General features: G+C 35.8%; 1 protein-coding gene across 5 annotated transcripts in view; it reads left to right on the top strand.

Moving 5' to 3' along the window:
* Window positions 1–24,449, top strand: part of STXBP5 (syntaxin binding protein 5) — a 116,978-nt gene that overhangs the window by 44,759 nt on the left and 47,770 nt on the right. For all 5 annotated transcript variants that reach the window (XM_050893450.1, XM_050893445.1, XM_050893446.1 and 2 more), the window contains exons 5-9: window positions 229–363; window positions 1,487–1,550; window positions 4,767–4,850; window positions 16,837–16,960; window positions 18,454–18,532. In XM_050893450.1, coding sequence (XP_050749407.1) covers window positions 229–363; window positions 1,487–1,550; window positions 4,767–4,850; window positions 16,837–16,960; window positions 18,454–18,532 — 486 coding nt within the window. The remainder of the gene's footprint in view (window positions 1–228; window positions 364–1,486; window positions 1,551–4,766; window positions 4,851–16,836; window positions 16,961–18,453; window positions 18,533–24,449) is intronic.

Below are 24,449 nucleotides of genomic sequence, written 5' to 3' on the forward strand. Positions count from 1 at the left end.
GTTTTAGAATACCTTGGTTTCTATTTTTTGTTTACTCTAAGTTTTTACATTGTCTGTGCATCTCTTACTTTTGTCACGTACTGGCTTTGCTACTTTTCTCTACCTGTAACTTGTCTTATTTCTTCCTGTTTGCCTGTTGCCTTTCTTGTACCTCTTGGCAATGTACACCTTGAAGTGTAGGATATCCAAAAGACTTTTCCTTAATTTCTTCTCTGGTTTCTCTTTCAGTATAACATTTTGTCATCTGCCTTTCCAAAGTAAATGGCTATATGTGGGCACCGAAAGAGGAAACATTCACATTGTCAATGTGGAATCATTTACTCTCTCAGGCTATGTCATCATGTGGAATAAAGCCATTGAACTGTGAGTTTAATCAAGTATTGTCTATTGAGGAGAGGGAACAGAAGTGTCCCAGATGTTATTAACATCAGTTGCAGAAATGTCCTTGTTACCTAGAGTGGCCTCCATATTAGTCTCACTACACCAAATACACGATCAAAGTACATAAATAGCCACGTGAATACTTTTTATTCTCATAAATGTGAAGTATTAATGTTAATATATATGTTTCTGCCTGTAACACTATTTTATCATAGTGCCTGGAATAGACATAAAAATAGACAAAATAGATAATATAAAAATAGACATAATCATTATTTGTGGTGATAAAGAACTAGAAAAATATTATATGTTAAAATATGATGTGGCTGGTACTTGGGCAGGCATGTCACTTCTACAGTTCTGGGGTTAAAGTCCAAAGTATAAAGATATGCATAGCAAGAGAGCTGATGCATACTGAGTATAAAATTACTGGCTGAAAAGATAAACTTAAATAAGCCTATTCCAAGAGTGAAGTATATTTTACAGGTGTTGTCATTGCTCCTCCTTTTTTAATAATAAATTTGTATATGTAAATATAATGTTTTGTCGGTGAAAACATACATTTGTGTGCTGCTGTTACTTTGTTCCCAGAATGTTATGTCTATCTTCAAAATATACATGAAGTCCATCACTTGCCAAAGGCTGTTGAAACAAACACAAAGCTCTTCATTAGTCCATCTTCAATAGCAAGAAGTCAACATAAAGTCCTAACTCTGTATTGGTTTAACAATGCCCAGCTTGGGCAGTTATGAATAATGGCAAGACCTGTTTTCCAGTGTAAAAATAAACATTTTATCCAACTGTGCCAATTCTGTAACAACAAACATTAAGATAGATATTGTAAAGCTAATGGCAATTTTTTCTCTGTGTTGCAAATAAGCAGTAAATAAGTCTTTCCTTCTTACAAAAAGACAGAAACTAAGTGTCTAAAAATAGACAGAAAGTGTTTATGGGCTTGAAGATAAAAGTGACTCCGTGCTGAAATGTCAATAGCTTACTTACATGGAGTCTGTATCTGGAGAATCTGTATTACTTGCAATCATTTTGAGATGCAGTTTCGGGCAGGGGAATCTTTTTTAATTAAATGGAAATATTTCTTGTTTAGGTCGTCCAAATCTCACCCAGGACCCATTGTCCACATTAGTGACAATCCAATGGATGAAGGAAAGGTAGGATATTTTTAAAGACTATCCAATACATTATTTTTCAAGAAAGACTTTTTTTAAAGTATAGAGACCACTGCTTTTTAAGGAAGGATTACGTAGATGAGGTCAATGTTGAAAGCATAAAGGAAGGCTAAATCAAGGTTTTAGGCTCTGAAAATAATATGAAGCAAGATAGACATGACTGTAGGACACATTACTGGAATAGTTGAATGCATCTGGTAATCAGAAACATTTGAAAACACAGCTGAAAGTGCTTAATTGCAAAAATTCTTGAAAACAAAAGCAAAGAACTTTACTTATGGTGGTAAAAATTAAGATGTTACCAAAAAAACCCAATCATAACCTGAGTGCAGAAATAGGGGGATGGAAATTACATAAACTTTATAATGCTCTTGGGTGTTGCCGTTTCACAACTTTAAAATGCTTATTTATATAGCATATTTATATAGAATACTATGTACTTTGTCTTTAGCTAATCCAATGTAGCAGTTTTCATTGGATTTGAGGTCTAACTGCCATACTCTCATTTAGCAGACAGTATCTAGTGATTATAAAAAATTGCTTAAAACCTAACTGGCCTGTAGTACAACTAAATACTTCAAAAAAAGTCAACTGAGCTAAAATATGTGAGAAAGAGCTATGTATTAGACTTGTCTTTTCCTTCTTTTGAGATAGTATTAACATAATCATCTTTTTATCTTGAGAAAAAGTTTTACAGCACAAGTTCATGAAGCCCTTTTGCAAGACAATAATTTTTGTCCTGTAACAGCAGCCACAAAGAACTTCTTGAGCTATGAACTCAATGGTCATGAGTTCCTTCTGTATTAAAGTAAGTCTACAGGTGTTACCCTTTGCTTTGGGACATCTGTTATGAGGCTCATGCAAAAACAACATAGAACGCATAACTTGAGTTCACAGTGAAGAATTCATGAATTGAAAGAGAAAGCAAGGAGTTAAAATGTTAGTATGCCTTCCCTAGGTGACAGCAATTACTGTAGTACCAAGTCATACATTCCCCGCTGAAGTCATGGTTGCAAGACTAAGTCTGTGCATCAGGTAACAGACCTCTTCTACAAGTCTTGGGATGGGATCACATGAGTCACCCACTCTATAAAGTATTTTCAGCCTCTCTAGCTTGTGTGCCCCATATAGTTATTTAGCAAATCTTTAGTGGTCTACTGCAACTTTTGTTCAGATGCCTTGGTCCACACTGAAGAGTAAGCAGGAGGGGTTTTCCTTAATTTTGGCAATAGGAATAAAGCAAAATATGAAAGAAGGATTTGAAAACAGCAGTCTTATGTGTATTTTTTCCAAAAGTGTGTAGACCTCTGACAGAAGTATGGTTATAACTTAGCCAGAGACACCTTGATGCCACTTTAAACGGATTTTCATTAATGACTCTGCTCTAGATTAATCAGGCATAAGTGATTGAATAGATTGATGAATTAAATTCTGAATTATTGTCAGTGTAGTGTCTCAAATATCCTAGAGTTTTGAACTCCCATTTGTGAAGAATCTTCAAGGAGAGAGAAAATAATTTTGCTTACTACTGTTCCACATACGCAGGAGAAATATTTTTTGGTTTACTTGCTTGTTAGTGGTAGATAAAGCTGAAGAGAGAGGGAATGATGCTATTGTCTCAGCAGTGGTTTGAATGTTTTAATAGCATGCTAGTTATAAGCTTGTATTCTAGACACCTGAGGTTTCAGTTCAACAAGGAGAATTTCATGAGTAGAGTTTTTTTCATTGGGATGAAGCTCACTGCAATAAGTGCATAACTAATGAGTTTCTCTGTAGAATTAGGTTTGAATCACATTCCAGAATCAAGGACTCCAGAATATGAATGCAATGAAGCTATGGTAACTTCAGAAAAGACAAATGATCTATTTATTCTGGTGTATTCCACCCCCACCCCACATCTAATTATTGTCAATTAAAGTTTAAGAATTACTGTTTTTATCAATCAGGCTATCAGTCATTGTTTTAGAATCTGACCTTACACTCCTCTTCTTTCTAATAAGAAAAATATTGCTAAAAAAACCTGTGCACTCACTTTTAAAATTTGTTCATACTGTTACCCTTCTAATCATTGATTTTTCTAATATTTAAAGTTAAAATAGAAAAATTATAAGATATGGCTTATAAGCAAGATCATTTAAAATAATAGTATACATGGCACTGTAGTGAGGAAAAAATCTAATATTCACTTTACTAGATCAAATGTGTCTAATATTTTTAGGGTATTTTAGTGCTGTATAGCACTGAAATAGATCAAATATTTTATCTGTAAGCTGGTAGGAGATCCTCTGTTATTTTTCATACTGGAAATAACCGTACACCTTGAAAATCTTAACATGCTGAAAAGACTGTCCAGGCAAAACCTCTAGGTATGGCAATAGAACATATTGATTTAGATCTCTATCCTTGACTACAATGCTGTGTGTGTGAAGGCAGTGTTTTCTAACTTGTAATACAAAGGGCACTTCTGTTTGGTCAGAGGAAATGGGCTGTTTCAACAGCAAGTAAATCCCAGGAGCCAACTACTCCTTTTTTGTATGTCCATGCTGGGAAAAAGAAGTGGGAGTGAAGGCGTGCTACTTACTGCAAGGAGCTGCTTCTGTAGCAACATTGCTCAAAGGAAAGATCTCACAGTAGATCCAGCAACTATGAAAGATGAAGCTGCAGTGCCGCCTTCTAGCTGGTTATCTCAATTGTGATTAACAACTGGAGAAAGCTTATATTACATAGTTTCTTTATAGACAATGAACTGTTACCTAGAACTTCAGGGAAGATAGTGTGTTCTTCCAGCAAATCTAAGCAGAACAAATTCCAGTGAGGAAAATGCACAATAAAAATTTCTCTTTTCCAACCCCCCCGTTTTCACTCAGGAAGGAATACACTTCAGAAAGTTTAAAGTTGACCTTTGTGGAACTCAAAGGGATTTCCAAGAACTCTTCAGAATAACGCTTTTTTTTTTTAATTTTGCATGAATGTCAGTTGTATTAGCTGGAAGTTTAGGAGAATGACAACAAGTACAAAGTAAACCTCTCTAACATTGAGGTCTTCACCGCTTCTCACTAATTTTTGTCTTCATAACTACTTGCAGTTACTACGGGTGGTATTACGCTGCATCTCCTTGGGGCAAAGACTACAGGCATTGCAAATGGTATTATTTTGCTTGTCCTTATAAAGACTTAATATATCTGCTTATTATTGCAGCTTCTGATTGGCTTTGAGTCTGGAACAGTGGTATTATGGGATCTGAAGTCAAAGAAGGCAGATTACAGATACACACATGATGAGGTAACATCTTTCATCTGCATTACTTACTATGAGGATATAATTTCCTATTCTAATAGTAATTTTTATTATTTTCATTTCTTCTGCTTCTGTCACCAGTGGATCAATAAATAGGTCTCTTTGATATTGCAAGTACTTGAAGTTTTATCTAAAAGAGCCATAGAGTTTGAATAATAGAAACTTCAGACTGAATAAGTGTTCACTGAGTTGAAGTTCGTGAAGCAATGAATGGTGGCGTGGATTAGATTTCTTTACTAATTTCAGGGGCTGGAGGGGGAAGCTTTCAGATCTTTTTTCTCTTATTGAGTAGTGTGAATTTCATCTGTGTTAAGAGCTTGAGTCTTAAGTTGAAACAAGATGGTTTAACAATTTCTGTAATTTGGAATCTCTCACATATTCTGAAAAGTGGGGGGGCGGGAAAGAAACCAGTAAATAGGCTCACGAGGACATTTCTATAAACACACCTTCTCTTTGTAGGATAAGATCAAGATTTGAAATAAAACTAGGGAAGGTTTAAAAAAAACAATGGCACTGAATGGCATTTATTTCTTTAAAACTTGATTCTTAAGAATGTAGGCTTTTTAAAAGACTGAGATAAGAAAAATCATTCAACATAATATACTAGTTGATGTATTTTATTTAAAATAGCATAAAATTAGTCTTGATTACATTTTGATTGATTGTAAAATGTCTGTATCATTGTTCAGTACCAGCTAGGCCTGTTTCTTGTATCACAGTGGATGTGTTTTCCTTAGCTCTGTATTGAACTTGTCACAAGACAGGATTTGGGTGTTTTTGTGGTGATTCTGGCTCAGTACTCATGCTTGTGTGTGTTAGTTCTACCCATGAACAGTTTCTTTGAAGGGGGAGTCTTTGAAGTAGTCTAAGCCTTGGATCATCAGAGCTGCATTAGAACATCGGAGCTAAATGAGGTTTCTTTGTGTGTTCAGAAATGTCTTTATAAGCCTCAAAGTATGTTATGTGAAGAGCAATTTTCTACCTTCCAGTTTTATTGCATGCACCTACTTCATTCTCTGTATTGCTTTGTTTCATAAACTTACTTGTATCTCTGTCCTGGTTTCAGCTGGGACAGAGTGAACTCTCTTCTTAGTAGCTGGTACAGTGCTGTGTTTTGGATTTAGTGTGAGAATGATCTTGATAACACGCTGATGTTTTAGTTGTTGCTAAGTAGCGCTTATCTTAAGCCAAGGACTTTTCAGTTTCCCATGCTCTGCCAGCAAGCAGGTGTGCAAGAAGCTGGGAGGGAGCAGAGCCGGGGCAGCTGACCTGAACTAGCCAAAGGGGTATTCCATACCATGGAATGTCATGCCCAGTATATGAACAGGGGGGAGTTGGCTGGGAGGCACAGATCGTGGCTCGGGATCTAACTGGGCATCGGTCAGCAGGTGGTGAGCAACTGCATTGTGCATCACTGGTTTTTTTTTCTTTTCCCCCCTTCCTTTTTTTTATATGCCTTTTCATTACAATTATTATTATTATATTTCATTATCACTATTGTTAGTATTATATTTTACTTTAGTTATTGAACTGTGCTTATCTCAACCCACAAGTTTTACTTTTTTTTTTTCCTTTCCTCCTCCTCACCCCACTGGGAGGGGGCAGGGGGAAGTGGCTGCGTGGTGCTTAGTTGCTGACTGGGGTTAAGCCACGACAATCTCCATCATCTTTTTCTAGTCTTAATCAAGTTCTTCCTATACCTCTTATTCTTCTTGCTCTTCTCTAACTTTCTTTTTTTAACTATGCTATTTTCTTTGTTTTATAAAAGAAAAGCACAACAACATAGTATATTCAAGATGTGGGCTCGCTGGATTTATGATGTGGAATAATTATGTTTAGTTTTGTTTTCTTTCTGTCTTGATCTTGATACTGGATTAGCCTTTTGATGCTGCAAGCATTAAGCAGATACTTCCTTGGAACAACCTACTATAAAACTAGAGTCTCATTCTTCAGTGTTAATTGTCAGCTCAAAGTCCATTGTGTTTATGCATCGCTTCACATTTAGATAGTTGGACAATAAAATTTTTTAAGTCTTTCTGCAGTTCTTCACTGGAATCCTGATTTCTACCTTGAATATGCTTTGGTACTGTCAGCAGACTTATCACATTAATATGCTTGTTCTAATTTTCCAAGTTATTCATGAATAAACTGAGCAGCACAGATCCCTGAGGGTCTCTACCAATTACCTTCATCCATGAACTAATCAATTACCGCCAGCCTGTCTTTATTCTAGCTTGCTTTACTTCCTGATACCTTAACCAATTACTCATCTGTTCAAGGATCTCTAGTCTGCTTTTAGTTTCCTTTGAGATGTTGTTGAAAGACTTTGAAAATTGTGTAAACAGCTTAATTGGTGTTTCCATTAGCCACATGCTTGTTAACGTTTTCAAAGGTTTGTTGGATATGATTTCCTTTTACAAAAAGCATGTTGACTTCTCTTACCTGGTATATTATACTCATCCATATGTCAATTAACTGTTCTTTAATAAAGTTTTGTTGCAGTTTCTAGAAACTTACCCATGGTAGACACTATGCTGCTTATTCTGTTTTTCTTTGGATTTTGTGGTCCGTTTGTTTAAAAATTGACTCCATGCTTGTTATCTTCCTGAACCAACTCTGATTTGAGAGGTTGCCAACAGCAGTGAATAGTTCAGCCGTTTCATCTTTGATTTCCTTTAGGATTTGTAAGTGAATGCATCTAGTTGTTCAGTTTGTTTTTTGATTAAAGAAATGTGCATTATCATAAGTTGGGAATGGATACGAAGAGGAGAGAAAAAAATTATAGAGTGAACTTGGTGAGTTTCACTGTTCTCATTAGTGAGAATCAACATATATAAAGTTGCCTAAAAAAAAATATTGGCCATTCAAGTCTTAAAAGTTAAAGTATGCTTTTTCTATGAATTCAGATTGCCCTTTAAGAAAAGTGTCTCTTTGGAAAAAGAATTACTGTATGCAGTAATAATTTGTTGGTTCTCATCCATTTAACATTGTATAATAAAGAATTTCTTCTTCAGTGGGCAAGCTATTTAGATCTAATCTTCTAAGCGAGAAGGCAGAATAGAATAATGTCCCTTTTTTGAATTTGGATTTGATACAGTTAGGCAGTTTCAAGTTCTTCTGGATTCTGTCCTGAATGGCATAGAAAAATAATGATTAATTTTGTCTAACGGAATTGAAAATGTATGTGTTTCTTGAAAGGTGCCATTGCAGAGAGTGCTGTAATTGTTTCTGGACTGATGGCCTTGAGAGAAGATCCTATCAGATACGGAAAAGATAACAAACAGAAAGCTTCAGAAAGTGGATGATTATATGTATGCTATGTATATCTGTCCTCCTTTTTTTAGTGTGAGTCAGGTGAGATGAGGCTTCTCCTGTATCTTTCTTTCACTTTATTCTTCAGTGCCTCTCAGTTTTGTATTTAGCTGCAAAAATGGAGAATCTCCCTCAGTTTGTCAGTGAAAGGAGTATTCAACTCCATAACGTTATCTTTCTAATCATACTATGATCACTGCTGACTAACTAGTGGCCTATATAAATATACTGTTCTTGCTGTTTTTCAGCTAGCAGTTTCAAGTAAGTGAATGTAAATGTTAAGAAATGCAGAAGAAACAGGATTTTTTTATTGCATTTTGCAAGAATAAAATGATATTGCTAAATAATAAAAACTTTGCTAGTTTTTATGAGCATCTTCCTTAACAGAAAAGCATTCTCACTTAATGCTGAAAGAGGTTACTGTGGAAAGGTGGGTAACTTTTTGAGTCTTAGACAAGTAACAGCATAACTGATACTGTGAAAAAAGCTGACTGGCATTGTTGGAATTCTGATAATAAGGTAACCTGTTCATTCTAGTTTACTAACTTAGCAGTTCAAATACTTAGCCAAAAATGAAATGTCTATATATGTATAGACAAATAATGCTTTTCAGTGGCAGGCTAGTACAATTGTGTACATTTTAAAGTAGAATGGAAAATCAGAAGCCAGGGAAATTGACTGAATTGAGCAGGACGCAGGGAGGGTACAGCTAACCAAGGTTTTGGGTAAGAGAAGAGTAACTAGTAAGCTGTTCTAGGCAGAAATAATTTAATGTGTGTCCATTCTAAATTTGACTGATGCACCTTTATTTTTTTTTTCCATATTTGAGACTGATAATAGTTTTGTTCTCTTAACATGTAATACTGACTTCACAGCTGAAAAACTTTGGTCAAGAAAATGCTGATTTTTAAGATATGTAATAGAAGTAACCAAAGTATTTTTTACAAGGATGTTGTAACCAGGATGTAACACAATTCATAACTTTTAGTTAAGCTTGCTCCTGAATGGTTTTCTGGAATATCTTTTCTTGTTGACTGGAGCACTAAGACATCAGCTCCCTTTATAATAAAGGAGCCTAAAAAATTGGTGGCCATATTCATTCCTTATTTAACTCCTTCTCACCTCTATGCCCAATAACAAATAATTAGGGTGACATATCATAATTGTTAAAGTATTGTAATGTCTTGCCAAGACCCTTATTGACTAGCTGAGTCTAATCTAAGATTCTGTGGCTGCCCAAAAAGGCAGTCTTACCCTGACCACCCCAGCAATATCTTTCCATAATTAGTTGTGGCTGCATGACAATACAGCAAGTCACAGTATAATTAACTCTTTTCCCCTCTTCCTGTACACCCAAGAAAAGTATCAGTTGGAAAGACCCATTGCACATGAAAACTTAAGGTTTGAGGAAAATCTTCAGACTTTCTGGCAATGTAGTGGTTTCCTTGCTCAAGAGAGTGCACACACAGTCTAGCAGTGGTGGAATAATGCCTTATCTCGTGAGATCTCTGCTTCTCTTAAGTGTGGTACAGAGCAGAGAAACCTCTCTACCATTTTGTTTCCTGCTAGCAAACCTTGTAAATTTGAATACTTATGTGCACAGAATCTTTCTAGCTTGTTTCTTGTTGATTTCCTGGTTTCGTGGCTTTGCCAGAGGCTTCTTTCATATGCTGACTGTAAGGGCTGTATTCCATCCATGAACATGTTTCACCTCTTGTCTCACAGAGGGTAATGCATGTGACATTCTGCCCTGTAGCAGGAGCAGGATTTTAAACCTCAGGATTTATGTCCTTGGTTCTCCACTTGTTCTTGATGAGAGCTCCTCTGAGTGTGGAGTTGACAACCGGTAAGAAGAAAACAACTTAGTCCAGTCTTGTCACACTTGAGATCTGATGCAGAGCTGCTCATCAGGCACAGGAAGAGCTGTCTGGTCTCCCTCCTTCCTCCCTGACTGCCATCACAGACTGCTGAAATATAGCGGGGGGGTCGCAGAGCGATCTTGTTTGGTGAATCAGGCCTGCTTATTAGCACTGGGGAAACGTTGTCTGGTTCTAACTCTATTGAAAACAAATAATTCTTCTGGTACTGGTTAACTGTGTAGTCCCATCAGTCTCATAAAATCTATAACCAGTCATTGCAAAGGTGATGACTGATTCTGTGCCTATCTGGACTGTGAGCTGCTTTGCTGCTGGGAATTGCAGGATTGACATCAGCAGAGCTTGGTGCTACAGCACAGCTGCAGTTCTGCATGACATCGAGGCACAAGATGTAGCTGTCAGGACCCTGGAGCTGGATCCTCTCCAACTGTGCAGTCTTCTTCCTGTAGCAGTGCTGTGAAAAACACTTCTCTGCTTTGTTTGAGTGATGGTGGCTGCTAATGGGTGACGAGGCTTCATCAGTCATCATGAACAGGATGGCCAGGCACATTGATATCATAAAGACTGTTTGCTAGAAACTTTGCGATTGGATTCATCTCCTCCCATCATTTTGTAGTTGACATTGGTCTTGAAACATGTAACTTGAGGGGCTCTGCAGTCCACTGCCATCATTTGATGCAACTCTTTTTGACTCAAAACTTCAGATGTGTGAAGGGATACAAATGTCATCCTTTTATAATCTTCCTCTGCTAAGGAACAATGAGGGTCAAACTTCCTGCATGATCAGAGGTTTATGGAAAGATACCTGTGCAATTTCCTCAGGGAAGAAGCTGAATCCTATTACATCTTTTTGTAGCTTCCTGCTTGGTTTCATTCCAAATTACCTGACCTTTAGGAGGCTTTCTTGAAGCAAATTCCCATGTTGTGGTGTGGCATTCTGATCTGTTGCCTGGTCAGTGGAACACTATTCATGTTTTCTTCCTGTCTGAACATGTGTGCCTGCCCAGCACCCTGCTCTGATAGTTGCAGTGCAAGAACACTAGGAGAACTCATCCCAAGGACAGGAATGCTTATAGGGTGGGCAACACGACCACCCCTAAAACCTTTATAATCATATTTCTGCTTAACCATGGCTAGAGGAGGCAGTTCTAGGTCATGATTAGTATAAATGCTGATTGCTGGCATATTCTTCCCTCCACAACATTCTGGTCTGTGACAGGGAATTTAGTTAGAATTTGTTCTTGATTTTTTTCTATATTATAAATGAGATCATGAACTTCCAGTACTGTATACTTTTTATTGTAACAGTAATATGTTACATGTTTAGAATTAGTTAGAATGCACAAATGTAACAATTTCCTCCAAATTATCTGAAAAAGAATATCTGTGACATAATAGAACTGCACTTGTGAATGAACTTTTCTTTAGAAAGTTTCTTTGAAACCCTTTCCTCAAAACATCCTTTTTGTCTTGGGCAGGCTCAGTAGAAAAATAAGACTATAAATTCTTTTTGCATCATTCTTAAGCCTTTTATGTTCAAACATTGGGGATTTAAAAAAGAGAAAGTTATGCATTTGTCATGTGGAATACAGTTTATACTGCAAACATTTCCCATACTATATTTTCAGCCATGAAAGAAATAAAATAAATTTCTTAACTATTAGTTTTGTTTCTAAAAAAATGAAGTGCAACTTCTGAAAAATAAAACTAGTTTTTTAATAAAGTCCATTCTTCAAGTAGTATTTTGTTTGTTGTGATTTAAAGTAAGCTTTGATAGCATTAACTCAGCAAACGTATTATACATTACTATTTTTAGGCCCAATGTTCTGGTACATGGCTGAGTGTAAGAGATTATTTTACAGCATTAAAAACATGTCAAAGTAGCCTGTGGGATTAAGAGGAGGGGAAAAAAAAATAAGCAACCCTGCTATGTGACTTGCTAGAAACCAAAGCATGTCAATGCAGTCATTAGGCACTTGCACATTTCATTGCATCAAAACAATCTTAATGATATATTGTCATTTAAGCCTCAGTAGCTACGTTCTTTTTTTCTTTCTTTTGCAGCATTTTTTTTTTCCCTTTCTTAGGCTGTTGACAAGAGAGTTAGCATAGGTACTCCCAAGTTACTGTGCTTGCTTTGAATATTTTGGTAAACCTGTAGAAAAGGAGTCAGTGTCATCATCCATTCAAGTTTACCAGAAAATACTATCCATGTCCATGGAAAGTGAGGACTGTCATAATAAGACACTGAAATCTGAATAGGCTATGGTAAACAGTCTGGTTTGCAGAATAACTAATCTCATATCATGGACCTTACCAGTCATGGACAGTATATTTCAAGCTCAATTAATGGCATAAAAGAGTAAAGGATCATGGTCAAATCTAAAGAATGACGAAAGGAATTCTCCATGATTCTGGTGCATTCGTGTGGGAAAGTATGCAGAAAGATTTTGCCAAAGATTGTGTTATACTTGAAAAGCAAGCAAGGAGGTGCATATTATTTAAAACAAAAAAGCCATTTTACTTGGATTTTTTCTTTTCTGAGTTGTAGCAATGGTCTAAACTTGGTATTAGAAAAATGTGTTAAAAAAATCTCTTAGAAACAAAGGAAACTGCTTAAATTAATAGTTTTTGTATTCACGTCAAAGTATCAAATTTCTGCGTGTATCTTGTCTTGCAGGAAGATAGGCTACGAAGAGTGATCTCAAACTGTTCTGAAATGGTATGCATATAAGCAGCTGTAGGGTTAAAATAAGTTTGTAGGAATTGAAAAGAAAGGGATTATTTGTATATGTATTTTATGAATTGAAATAGCTAAATCCCCTTGGTGGAAAAATACAATCAAAACTTGAGTCTTTATTGATGAACTTGTCTCTTAAATTGTAGGGTTGTATTTAGAATTATTAATTTTTGTACCTCTTTGAAGAACCAAGAAATGATAGTGATTTCTAGGGATATTGACAAGCTATTGCAGCAATAAAACTGAATTTCATAAAATGTTTTTAAACATGCATTAATCTCTTTAAAAGCTAGTGATCTACTTAAGATATTTCTGTAGGAGAGTTGCATATAAACGCTTCTAATTTTGTTCCTCAGACTTTTTCAGTTTCTTATTTGTGACTGCACTTCACAGTCCTACAGTCTCCCTCAGGTAACTGTTGGAGTCATTGCAAGAATGTTTCCTTGTGAAAATCAGATATGTTTGCCTTCTTTGCAGGCAGTATAGCAGTCATTTTTCCACATGGAATAGTCCTTCTGGAACAGCTGGTAAAAGTGAGGCTTCCTTTCTGCACAGCCTGTCTCCACATAATACTCTAGGATGGTTAGTTTCTGGTTAAGTTTTGGCGTATGTAGGACAGCACAGTCAATCATGCTGGGTTTGTTATTCAAAAAGTAGGATTTGATTCTGTCTCAGAAGTTTTGGAACAAACTTCCATATAGTCCAGAACAGCTGCCTTAACTTTGAATCAAAGTGAAGGGGGTGGTAGGAATACTTTTAATAGGAAACCTTTAGTTATAATTAAGTAAATTTAAAGATTTATTTAGATAAAGTTTTTTTTTTAATAGAGCATTCTCTATGTAAGTTCCTGTAAAGATTCCCTGTATTCAGTGCATGTTTGTAAATGGAAGGATTCAGAATGTTAGTGAGGTCAGGACTTGGTTTACCTGTGCAGACAACTCCTCTGAAGGATACAAATGCCTTGTGCCTTAAATATAGCAACAGTCCTCTGTGGTACTAGTGCATGATCTTGTTATAAGGGATTACTGTCTGTTTGGGATCCATATGACCAGAGATATATTCCACAAAAATTTGAGACACTGTTGAATCAGCATCAGCTGATTTAAGCATACCGCTGTATTATGGTACCAAAAGGGTACCAGGTGAAGTTTTAAATCAAGATGAGAATTATGATTAAAACTTTGAGAGTTTTATTCTGGATTGGTAAGTTTTGTGTAAAATATTGTAAAAAATATATTACTCTTAGGGGCTTTTTAGTGTCTAAGAAGCTATGTGTAGATTTGCAGCCTCAGTGGATTCTGCCTGATTTTTCTATCTTGGATGTTATGCTTTCCTTCAAATTCTAGCACTAATATTAACCATGGAAAAAATGTCAAAACTTTCGCTCCTGAGTATTGGGATGATCTTTCAGTTATCAGTTTTGTTTTGGTGATTGAGGCTATTGATAGCGACCAACTAGTGCTGCCTAAAGTTATTGTACGTTTTTCATTGTAACTGACTTGTCGCTGTAGATACGCTAGCTTGTTGTATACCTAGAGATTATGCTACAGCTACTTACAGGTCTGGTTTTATTTTTCAGGCTTACAAAAAGTTGTGAATTGTGTAATAGCAAAGGATAGTGCTCTGTACCAAAATTTATCATACTCAGCCCACAGAATTGTTGGTTGGATTAGTTTAAAAATACATAAAACATGTATTTTTGTTATGCTTTAAATAATATTTAGCTGCATTGCTAAATGTAACCAGATGCTCTATAAAACTAGACAATAAATAGCCATAAAGCCAAAGGCCTCATTATTCTCTTTCAGTGTTCTTTCCCATCAGGTTCCTTGCAGAAATTAAGTGATAGCAGTCATCCTTCTCCTTTGTGCTCAGTTTATCAGATCTTTTTATGTTCTTAAGCATTAATGCCATTTCAACAGTAATGGGTTGTTGTGTTTCCTTCCTCTTGACCTTCTTTTTCAAGAAAAGGAAAAAGCGTTCATTTCTCAGATTTATCCTTCATTCTGTAAAGCTTGCTTTCTTACTGGTTCTTAAGACCTATTTCTACATAAATGTGTATCAAAAACTGTTCTGTTTACACTATGGGCTGCCTACTGTTGTCAGGGTTAGACTCCACATGGGAGAGTATTTAAAACATACTTATTACATTGCATTGCTAATCATAGTATAGATAATTTCTATTCTTAGTGAAAAGAGCTTTTTGAAATGCAACCTTTGCTTTACTGAGTCAGCACTTTCAAACTTACTGATCCCTGACTTTGGTACTACGATGGTAAATAAAAATAAATTTTCAATATTTATGCAAAGTTTCTTTTATAATATGTGCTTTTATTTGCTAAATAAAATTTATCTTACAGACAGAATGAGCAAGACTATTTTACTTTGACTCTAGGAGACTTCATGTGAGATGTCTAGGTTTCTGAGCTACATATGTGTAGATGTGATATTGGTACACTGAATCTGCCTTCTAACATAATCTATAGTGATTCCACACTACATAGGGAACAAGGTTAGATTTCACTAAGAAATATTAAACTTAAATCTGTAGTTTACAGATATCCAGATCTTCTACTACTTTAAGTTGGAAAAGCTATTACTGGAGTCTCTACACTCATGTAGTGTAGTCGTTTTCCTCTGTCTGTCATTTAATCTCTGGATTCTCCTAATCATATTGCTGGAAACGGTCTTGTTTTTCTGTATAATTTTATGAAATGTGAAGATCTGATCTGTGTGTAATCAGTTTAGACAAAGCTAGCTTAGATCTGTCTTGTGTGATTTGGTCTTCACTTACTAATTTGCTGCCTAAACTTTCACTGCTAGTTAGGGTTCCCTGCTGCTCGCACACCCAGGTTTCCTCACAGGGGAAATCGCTAGGTACCTGAGGCGCTGGACTGAGTCTAAGCCCTGCTTACAGACAGAATCTCTACTGAGGGTATCCGCTCAAAAGATGGTATTGTGCAGCCCATCAGCTTTCACATCTTCAGGTCCTGCTTTCAGTTTACCTAGAGTAATGTCTTTAAGTATTAATCTACTTTCTCGGTAATATCAAAGTTCCATACTTCTAGCAGGTAATACTTCCTTCTGGACCTTTTGGGTAGTAGAGAAATACTTTGGGTTTTCATTGGTTATTGATATTTTCATGCTATAACTAAAATTCCCTTGAACATCACCTAATGGTTTCATAATGTCTCCATGTACTAATAGAGATGCCGGAAACAGAAATGACATCAATCTTTTCTTACTAGTTAATCTCTTTGCCTTATTTGTATTCTTTGCTTCATTCTTTACTTTTCTTTCACCTTAAGGCAGCAACTAGATATTATTTAGTCAGCTTTTTTTCTGCAGTAAGATTTCATGTGGCATGGCTCAATCATTCCATTCCTGATTTTATGAATTATAAAGATGTTTCTGTATTCATGGAAAGATTTACTAGTAGATTCCTACACTTCCCTCTACCTCAAAACTGCCGTTGCCACTTTAGAATGCTTATTTAAGCTAATATTTAGTTTTCATCATCATCATTTCCAAAAAATCTTACCATTACTTCAGTTCTTGTTTTACTTACGTTCTCAGCCCATGCTTGCCTCTTGTGCATATCCACATAGACATCTCAAAATGCCATTTAAAACTTTGACTTAATAATCCTATCAAGTAGGTATTTTTTTTATGGACAGTGTATGTTTCGCAATAATAAAAAATTCTGATTAGCAAAGCTCACATAAGTGCTTACAGTTATTCTCTGCATGCTACCCATTGTTGAAAAATACTTTAATACTGCACTGAGGAGGATTTTTTTTCCCATTAAACACGTCACTACAATGAAGACAGTATTTTTGATGGATAAAGTACGTCTGAAAGAAGTGCTTACAAACAGAAAACTTACCATGGGTAAATTAGGACATACTAAGAGCAGTATGATTTAATTAGTACTTTCTCGAATTTCCTTTTGCTGTCTAATGTCATTGAGGAAGGAGTAAGGATAAAATGATACTAAGATACTCAGCTTATACTGTTGTGTGTTTTCTCTTTTCTTGCGTAGGCTATCCACTCCGTGGCTTGGCATCATGAAGGAAAACAATTTATTTGTAGTCACTCAGATGGTACCTTGACCATATGGAATGTCAAATCTCCTACCAAACCGTTCCAGACAATCACTCCACATGGTAAGATGAAAATGGATGCCCACTGTGTTTGACAACTCTTAAAACACAGAGAAATTATTTTTAATAGAAGTGTGTTTTGCAAAACCAAGTATTAAAGATGCACTTCCAGTCCAAGTAAAAAACTTTCTCTGTCATATCAAATTCTGATAATTTCATTTTAAAAAGTCTTTATGAAACAAGAATCCGAATCAGTGCAGTTTTGTCTAAATCTCTGAACTTTAAGCTCACCTTTCACACAATGGCATTGATCTCAAAATTAACTAATGCATATTTTGCAGGACTTGCTTTTTGCTTGACATTACAATCCCATATGTTGTTTAAAATACATATAAGCAAGCATCTGTTTCATGTATAAATGTGTAGATTACCATATACATTCTTGGAAAGGTTTGTAGCAGAGTAAGACTAGCATCTGGTAAGATGTTCCCACTTCTGAGAAGTTTTGCATTAATGTTAATCTAAGAAATTAACATTACATGATGTTCTTCAGTGAAATACACTGCTGCTTTTCAAAAAAGTTCTATACAAATGCCAGGTTTACATGGTGTGCCTGTGTCTAAGTCATGTTTTAGCAACTTATTTACCTCAGATTTTTAAGTGTGAATGTAACAGCGAGGATAATCTGTGAGGTTGCAGTCGTAGGACAAGATGCTATAGTTAAGCATCCTGGTTTACCTTTCTGAGCCTCCAGCAAGCCCATGTTTACTGTGCTGGCTGTGGATTAGAGTAGAAAAAGGAAGCTGTGGATTACTGTATGATCCTGTAACAGTCAAAAAATAAAAAACTAACTGCTACTGTAGTAGTAAAACTAGTTAGACAAGACTAACTTTATTTTAATATGTTTTGGCCCCTTTTAATAAACATTTTGATTTTGATTTTGGGCTGCAAATTAAACTTTCTGAGGAACTTTATAGTTGTGTCAGACTTTATCAATGTTCAGATAGAAAAGATGCATATTTACACCGTACTCTTAATTTCTGTTGACTCCATGGGAAATTGTATCTCTAGAAGCTTTAGTTGCTAATAGTGCACAGTAGAGAAAGAGTGGGCCTTCATGTTCAAATTCCAGTCTTAGCCCTTAAGGATAACACTCAGAATAAACTTAATTTTACTTGTAAACTGACCAATTTTAATTGCAAAATGGTAGACACGAGATAAATTTTAAATCTCCCAGTGCTATTTAAAACAACTTTTTTAGGGGAGGATTATAATTTTGAAAACAAATATTCTACAACACTTCAAAAAAAAAAAAAAGGAAAAAAAACACCACCAAAAAAACCCAAAACACAACCTTAAATCTAAGTATTCTAGGTTGGTGTACTGAGAGTTTTAACAAATCTTTAATGATCTTCCAAGGCATACTCTATAATTGTCAGAGATGTTGAATATATGTTTGTATGAATGTTCTCCTTTGCAAGTTGCATAGTGAATTTCATAATTTGTCATCATGTTATGGAACTGTAAGATTAATATAAGAAAATAATTCACTTCAGGAAAGCAGCTGAAGGATGGAAAGAAGCCGGAACCCTGCAAACCTATCCTTAAGGTGGAATATAAAACAACTAGAGCTGGGTAAGACTTGTTTTGTATGCAAAACCAACATATGTAAAATAAGTGCAGCTCTCTGGGAATGTACTTTGTTTCCTAGTTGTTGCGATACATATTCTGATGGCTCTGAGCCATGATAAAACAGCTGAATAGTTCTGGTAAATCAGATATTGCTGAATAAACTACAAAAACATACGTGAGCAAATTACTATATACAAACCTTAACTTCGGTAAAGATACTGCTAATGCATTATCTACATGCTTCTTCCATGCTACTAAACTCATGCATTTTTGCTCAATCTTTTGAGAATATTAAGGAAAAAAAGGCTGATAAAGCACAGAAGACACTACAGCACAGACCTGAAAAACTGAACTTCGACAAATACTAGCGTGATGTGAATATTCTAAATTCTGAATACGTGTTTCTCCCCCAAAAATGTTACTGACAGAAGCTTTTCTGGAAGAGTGCAGTAATTTATGCAGTGAATTGTGCCTAATTATGCATATTGAGAATGTAACAAAACAGTAATTGCAACAAGAGGCTCAGATGGAATTACAGTATCTTGAGTAGCATGTTTTGTTACCAAGACTGCAATTAGGATTGAAGGATTTCATGAACTGTGTGGAATTTCTTTTATTTATGGTTCTGGAAAGTGCTTTGAAGTGTTTGAGTAACAAGTGCAATATAAAGATAACATATTCATGGAAACCTGTTCAGCTATTTGCAAACAATTTTTTTTTCATAGGTTTTTGTTTTCTGTTACTTTGGGGGGGTTTATGTATTGTTTTCATTTGCTTTGTAGGCATTCAAATCTATAGAAGATTGTTACTTAATTGATGGAATATAGTTTTCTACTTTCTATTGGTATACCCGTACATATAATATCAGTGGCTTAGTTGCTGGCTGGGGTTAAACCACGACAATGTCCAAAGCTGATCTAAAGAAAGATACAGATAACCCAAAGTAGTCTCAGCTTCAGCAAGTTACTGCATCAAAAAGCCTTCTGTTATGAATAGTTGTTCTGAAGGAAAAGATTAGTTTGAAGCTTGTTCTATGCAATTATAATATTACAATGTGAAAACTAGTTGACTTTTTGCACAGTTTAAAGAGGAGCTTGCTCTAGTATTTCTAAGAATACATGGTTCATTGGGGAGACTACTTTTTCCTAGTGTGGGCTTTTTTCTGTTAGACCTCTCATTTTCCAGTGTTCATCCAAACTGAAAATTTTGCTGCATTTCAATTTAATATTTTCTTTCTAATATTTTCTCCATCTTCAGTGTACTTGTAAATCTATAACTGTTGTGATACTCTTCCAGAACTTTAATTAAAAAGAAAAAAAAAAAAAACCCACAAAGTGGTGGTGAAGCAGTGCACTGAAAATCTCCATTCATTTACTGCTACATGTATGTCAGTTCACACTTCAATATTCAGTTTGAATTGTAATCTGCCTTGCCTTAAAAATTCTTGTGAGAAGAACTACCCCTCAATGCTTAAAATTTTGATGGTTTTTCTCTTTACCAATTGAAATCGATTAGGTATGAACATGATACAATTTTGACTTTCAGCTAAAGCACTGTCACTTGTTGTTCATGGTTTAATTTCTGTAGCACAGAGGAGAATCATTCCTGGACAGGACCAAATTTTTTCTAGCTACTGAAAGAGTATAAGAAACAAATCAATATAGCAGTCTGCTCTAACTGTTCTTCGAAAACAAACCAAAAAACCCCGTTGTCCTGGTTTCGGCTGGGATAGAGTTAATTTTCTTCCTAGTTGCTGGTACAGTGCTGTGTTCTGGATTTAGTGTGAGAATGATCTTGATAACACTCTGATGTTTTAGTTGTTGCTAAGTAGCGCTTATCTTAAGCCAAGGACTTTTCAGTTTCCCATGCTCTGCCAGCAAGCAGGTGTGCAAGAAGCTGGGAGGGAGCGTAGCCAGGGCAGCTGACCTGAACTAGCCAAAGGGGTATTCCATACCATGGAGTGTCATGCCCAGTATATAAACAGGGGGGAGTTGGCCAGGAGGGGCGGATCGCTGCTGGGGCATCGGTCAGCGGGTGGTGAGCAATTGTGTTGTGCATGACTTGTCTTTTCTTGGGTGTTATTTCCTTTTTTGTTATATTCCTTTTCATTCCAATTTATATTATTATTATTCTTAATTAGTAGTGTATTTTATTTTACTTCAGTTATTAAACTGTTCTTATCTCAACCCATGAGTTTTACTTTTTTTTTTTTTTTTCCCCTCCTCCTCCCCACCCCACTAGGAGGGGGGAGAGGGAAGCGGCTGCGTGGTGCTTAGTTGCTGGCTGGGGTTAAACCACAACAGCCATAAAAGAAAACAAAACCAAAAAGCTTACAACATATTTAAGAGGTACTGTTTAATGTATATTTAAGTTATTTCACCTAACTTCTTTATTGTGAAAAGCAGTGAGTAACTGTTCCATGTTCACTTTTTTCATGCTCTATATGGAACTCTAACATCTTTCTGTCACCCCTTCTTTCTTGCTCCTCATCCAGAGTGGTCTAGGATCTGCGTTTGTTTCGGTATCTCCTCATGTGGAAAATACTTCATTGATGTGATCTTGTTTTCTTTACTGCTGCTAATTCTAATAAGCTTTTTTTGAGAAAAGGTATCCAGAACCACACAGAAGGAAGGAAGATAACTGATTACAACCTGTAGTAGGGGCTACAGACACTATTCTTTCTACTGTTGCAGCTCTTATTAATGCTTTCTCACATTTTCCCTCCATTATGTTCTCCATATTGTGAAGCTGGAGTTGGGGAAACAGGAGGACATGAGGCTTTTTCTGGTTCTCACAAATCATCTATTTATCTCTTAAGTTTGTGTTTTTTCTGTTGTTGGGTTTTTTGGGGTTTTTTTAAGTCTGCTGCAGATAGTGCCTGTGAAGTCTCCAAATCCAAAGTTGTTCACCCTACAACAATAGTATGTCTGTAGCTTTATTTCTGGGAGAATATATGTAGAAAGGTTACTATTGACAGTCGTCCTATACCTGGGCTAGGGGGTCGAAAAGGCAAGTTCTTGGTATATTCGTTGAGCAAACGGGCATAATTTTCCAATCCCAGAGCATAAAGTCATTGTTCTCCAGCCATTTGTCTAAAATACTCCATCTCTTTGTGAAGCGATGAGTTCCAAAGGTAGGTTACCTTTTGATCTTGCTGAAATGGTTTCCATGTTGCCTTTTATGCATACTTTTCTGTCTAAAGTGAATCTAGAGAAGCTCTTGAGCTTCCTAATGCCATTTCCTACCCCTCCAGATTCAGTCTCTTAAAATATTTTACTCCGGTTGATATTAGCATTATGGTAAAATTGCCCAAGCTTATTATTCACTACTAGAGCTCTGTGTAATAGAAATTACAGCTCAAAAGTCTCCCCATAAAACATAATCAAAAAGGGTATTGTCTTGGTACCTAATGCAGCTGTCATTGACTAACTGTAGAGCAGTACCTCTTAGCAAGATGGATATATATAATTGGGACCCAGAGGTTACAATAATAATGAGGTCTCCAGATATGTAAAAGATCTTGATCTGTTAATTTAGTTTGAATAGTACTATTTTGTTGTGTGAGCTTGTCAGTTCAAAAGCACACTTGCCGAAATGAATTTCACTACTACTTCAAGATTTCCAGTCTTAAGCTGAACTAACTCTTGAAGTCTTTTCCACTTTTATTACTAGGGATTAACTTCTTGACAGATTCACCCATGGTTTGAAAAGCAAGCCAACTGGTACCAATGGCCTGACTTCTGTACATACTGTTCTCTCTCACATCCAGATTGCCAGAAACTGGCTGACATTTGACAGTTTACTTCTAAAATTGAGCAGAAACATCCTCCAGGGTTGTGAGTCACTCGGCTCTCAGTTCTATTATGTTTTCATACACTGCAAGACCTAATCCTGTGTTTTCTGAAATTTTTTTTGATGAAACATTGCCCCCCTTTGTAGTGAATTTTTTATAGTGTTCCCAAAGTAATTTTACAGATTTAACTGATGAGGAGATTCATGTAAAGGGATTGCTTCCAAACCTGCTGAAGCAGAACTGTTTCAAAGAAGAACCTCTGTATTAGCATCTGCTAAAAATGATATATAGCAATTCTTTAAGAGCTGAGCACTGCTTTGTTAAATGTTTTCCATTGTTTCAGTAGGTAAAATGTAACTATCAAAGTTGGATCAATCTTATCTATTACATAAAGTACAATATTTTTAATTTTTCTTTTAAATTATGCAATTCTATTTAACATTCATGTGCATTAACCTTTTAATATGTACCACAACTGAAGGACAACACTAAGTATTTAAATAGAAAATGCACAGCTTGTGTTCGTGGTAAATCCATGGTTTCATGAAAATATGAAAAGTTCATACACAAACCTGTATTAGTCTTTCTGGCAGACTAAAATCAACTTTAACTTTTGATTCATCTGTGAAAAATCCATGTGACAGATCCATATAATCTATTCTTAGCTCTTCCATTCTTTGCTTCGTAAGGATACAGGCTCTGGCAAGCCTGCCCAAAGCAATCTGATTACCTTGAGAAATAAAAACGGGAGAAACCAGCATGCAGTTTTCACTGTGATGTATGAAACTTAGAAACTGAAGTTTATCACTTTGTTATTGTCAGTTGATCTTGGTGAACCCGCAAGTCTAATAATTACTGCACGTTGTCCTGACAGCATTATTGTTTAAAAAAACTAACAATTTTGTGTAGACAAAAAATACTGCAATAAATCATTCCAGCACAATGAGATACTGCAAGTACATCACACCAGTATTTTTCTCTTCATTGACATCCTGAAAAATATCAGGCTAAATTAAAGTTTGTCCTTTTCCTGAAATTCGTGGACCTGACCATAAAAGATTGTGTGAAGTTCCAATATGAAGAATTGAGATTAAATGAAAACTTGGAGAAAACTTACTCCTCTTCTAGAAATACACTTTCGGCTGCTGTTGGAGGCAGGATATTGATGTCGGTGGACCCATGGTCTAATTTATGGCCCTTCCTTTGAGGTCTCTTCTTCAGCCAACAGAACTCTTTGATCCTGTCAGCTCTTCAGTCACAGGGCTTTCTGAAGGATCAGGCAGATTGTGAAATAATTGTAGAAACTGAAAGTTTATCTCAGTCTGCTTTGCCTTCAATGCTACAAACACAGAGCACATTTCAGACAAGCCTTAAATTCATGAAGGGCAGCACGTGCATGAACTAAACCCTTCATACACAGTTTTCAAGAAGATAGATGCACCTAATCTGTCATGTTTGTGTTTCAAATGCTAACTAGTGAAAGCCGTTTAGACAGTATGGGAAAGATGGTGTTATATGAAAAGACAAAAAATAAAAGATCTCTTCAGCCTCTTTTTCACAGTATGTCAGGATGGCTTGCTTTCCCTACAAATCTTCTCCAGATGCTGACATATTAGCTGCTTCCAAGGCAGACACAAACAAAGGGTAGGATTCCTATCTAAAGTGAGCATAAAAGTAGATCAGAGGAATTTCACACTTTAAGTGCCTATTTTTCTTCCAGAAATATAACCTGGAATTTGAGGCAATTGGTGGAATTTTTTGAGCTGTATACTTAAAGAGCAGAATGACTGTTTATAAGACGTATTATGCCCTATTTTAAACAGAAACAGTATTAAAATGAGTGATGACTTTTGATAATCAGGAAAGAAGAAAATACCTAGTAAAACAAATACATTTACTTCATCTTGTTTTTCAATAAATGAAATGCTAAACTGTATATTATGTGCATATTGGAGAAAATGTGGATGTATTTAAAAATATGTTTCTGTAAAGACTTTTAAAAAAATTTTGAAGGGAAGCCTCTAATCTCTTTTCTCAAGACTAGAAGAAATATTTTTGCTTTGCTATACTCAGCCATTTAGTTATGCGGTAGGAGTAGTTCATTGAATTTTGTGTATGGTGGTAGGG

Source organism: Gymnogyps californianus, chromosome 3 (genome assembly GCF_018139145.2).
Source record: "Gymnogyps californianus isolate 813 chromosome 3, ASM1813914v2, whole genome shotgun sequence".
Lineage (NCBI taxonomy): Eukaryota > Metazoa > Chordata > Aves > Accipitriformes > Cathartidae > Gymnogyps > Gymnogyps californianus.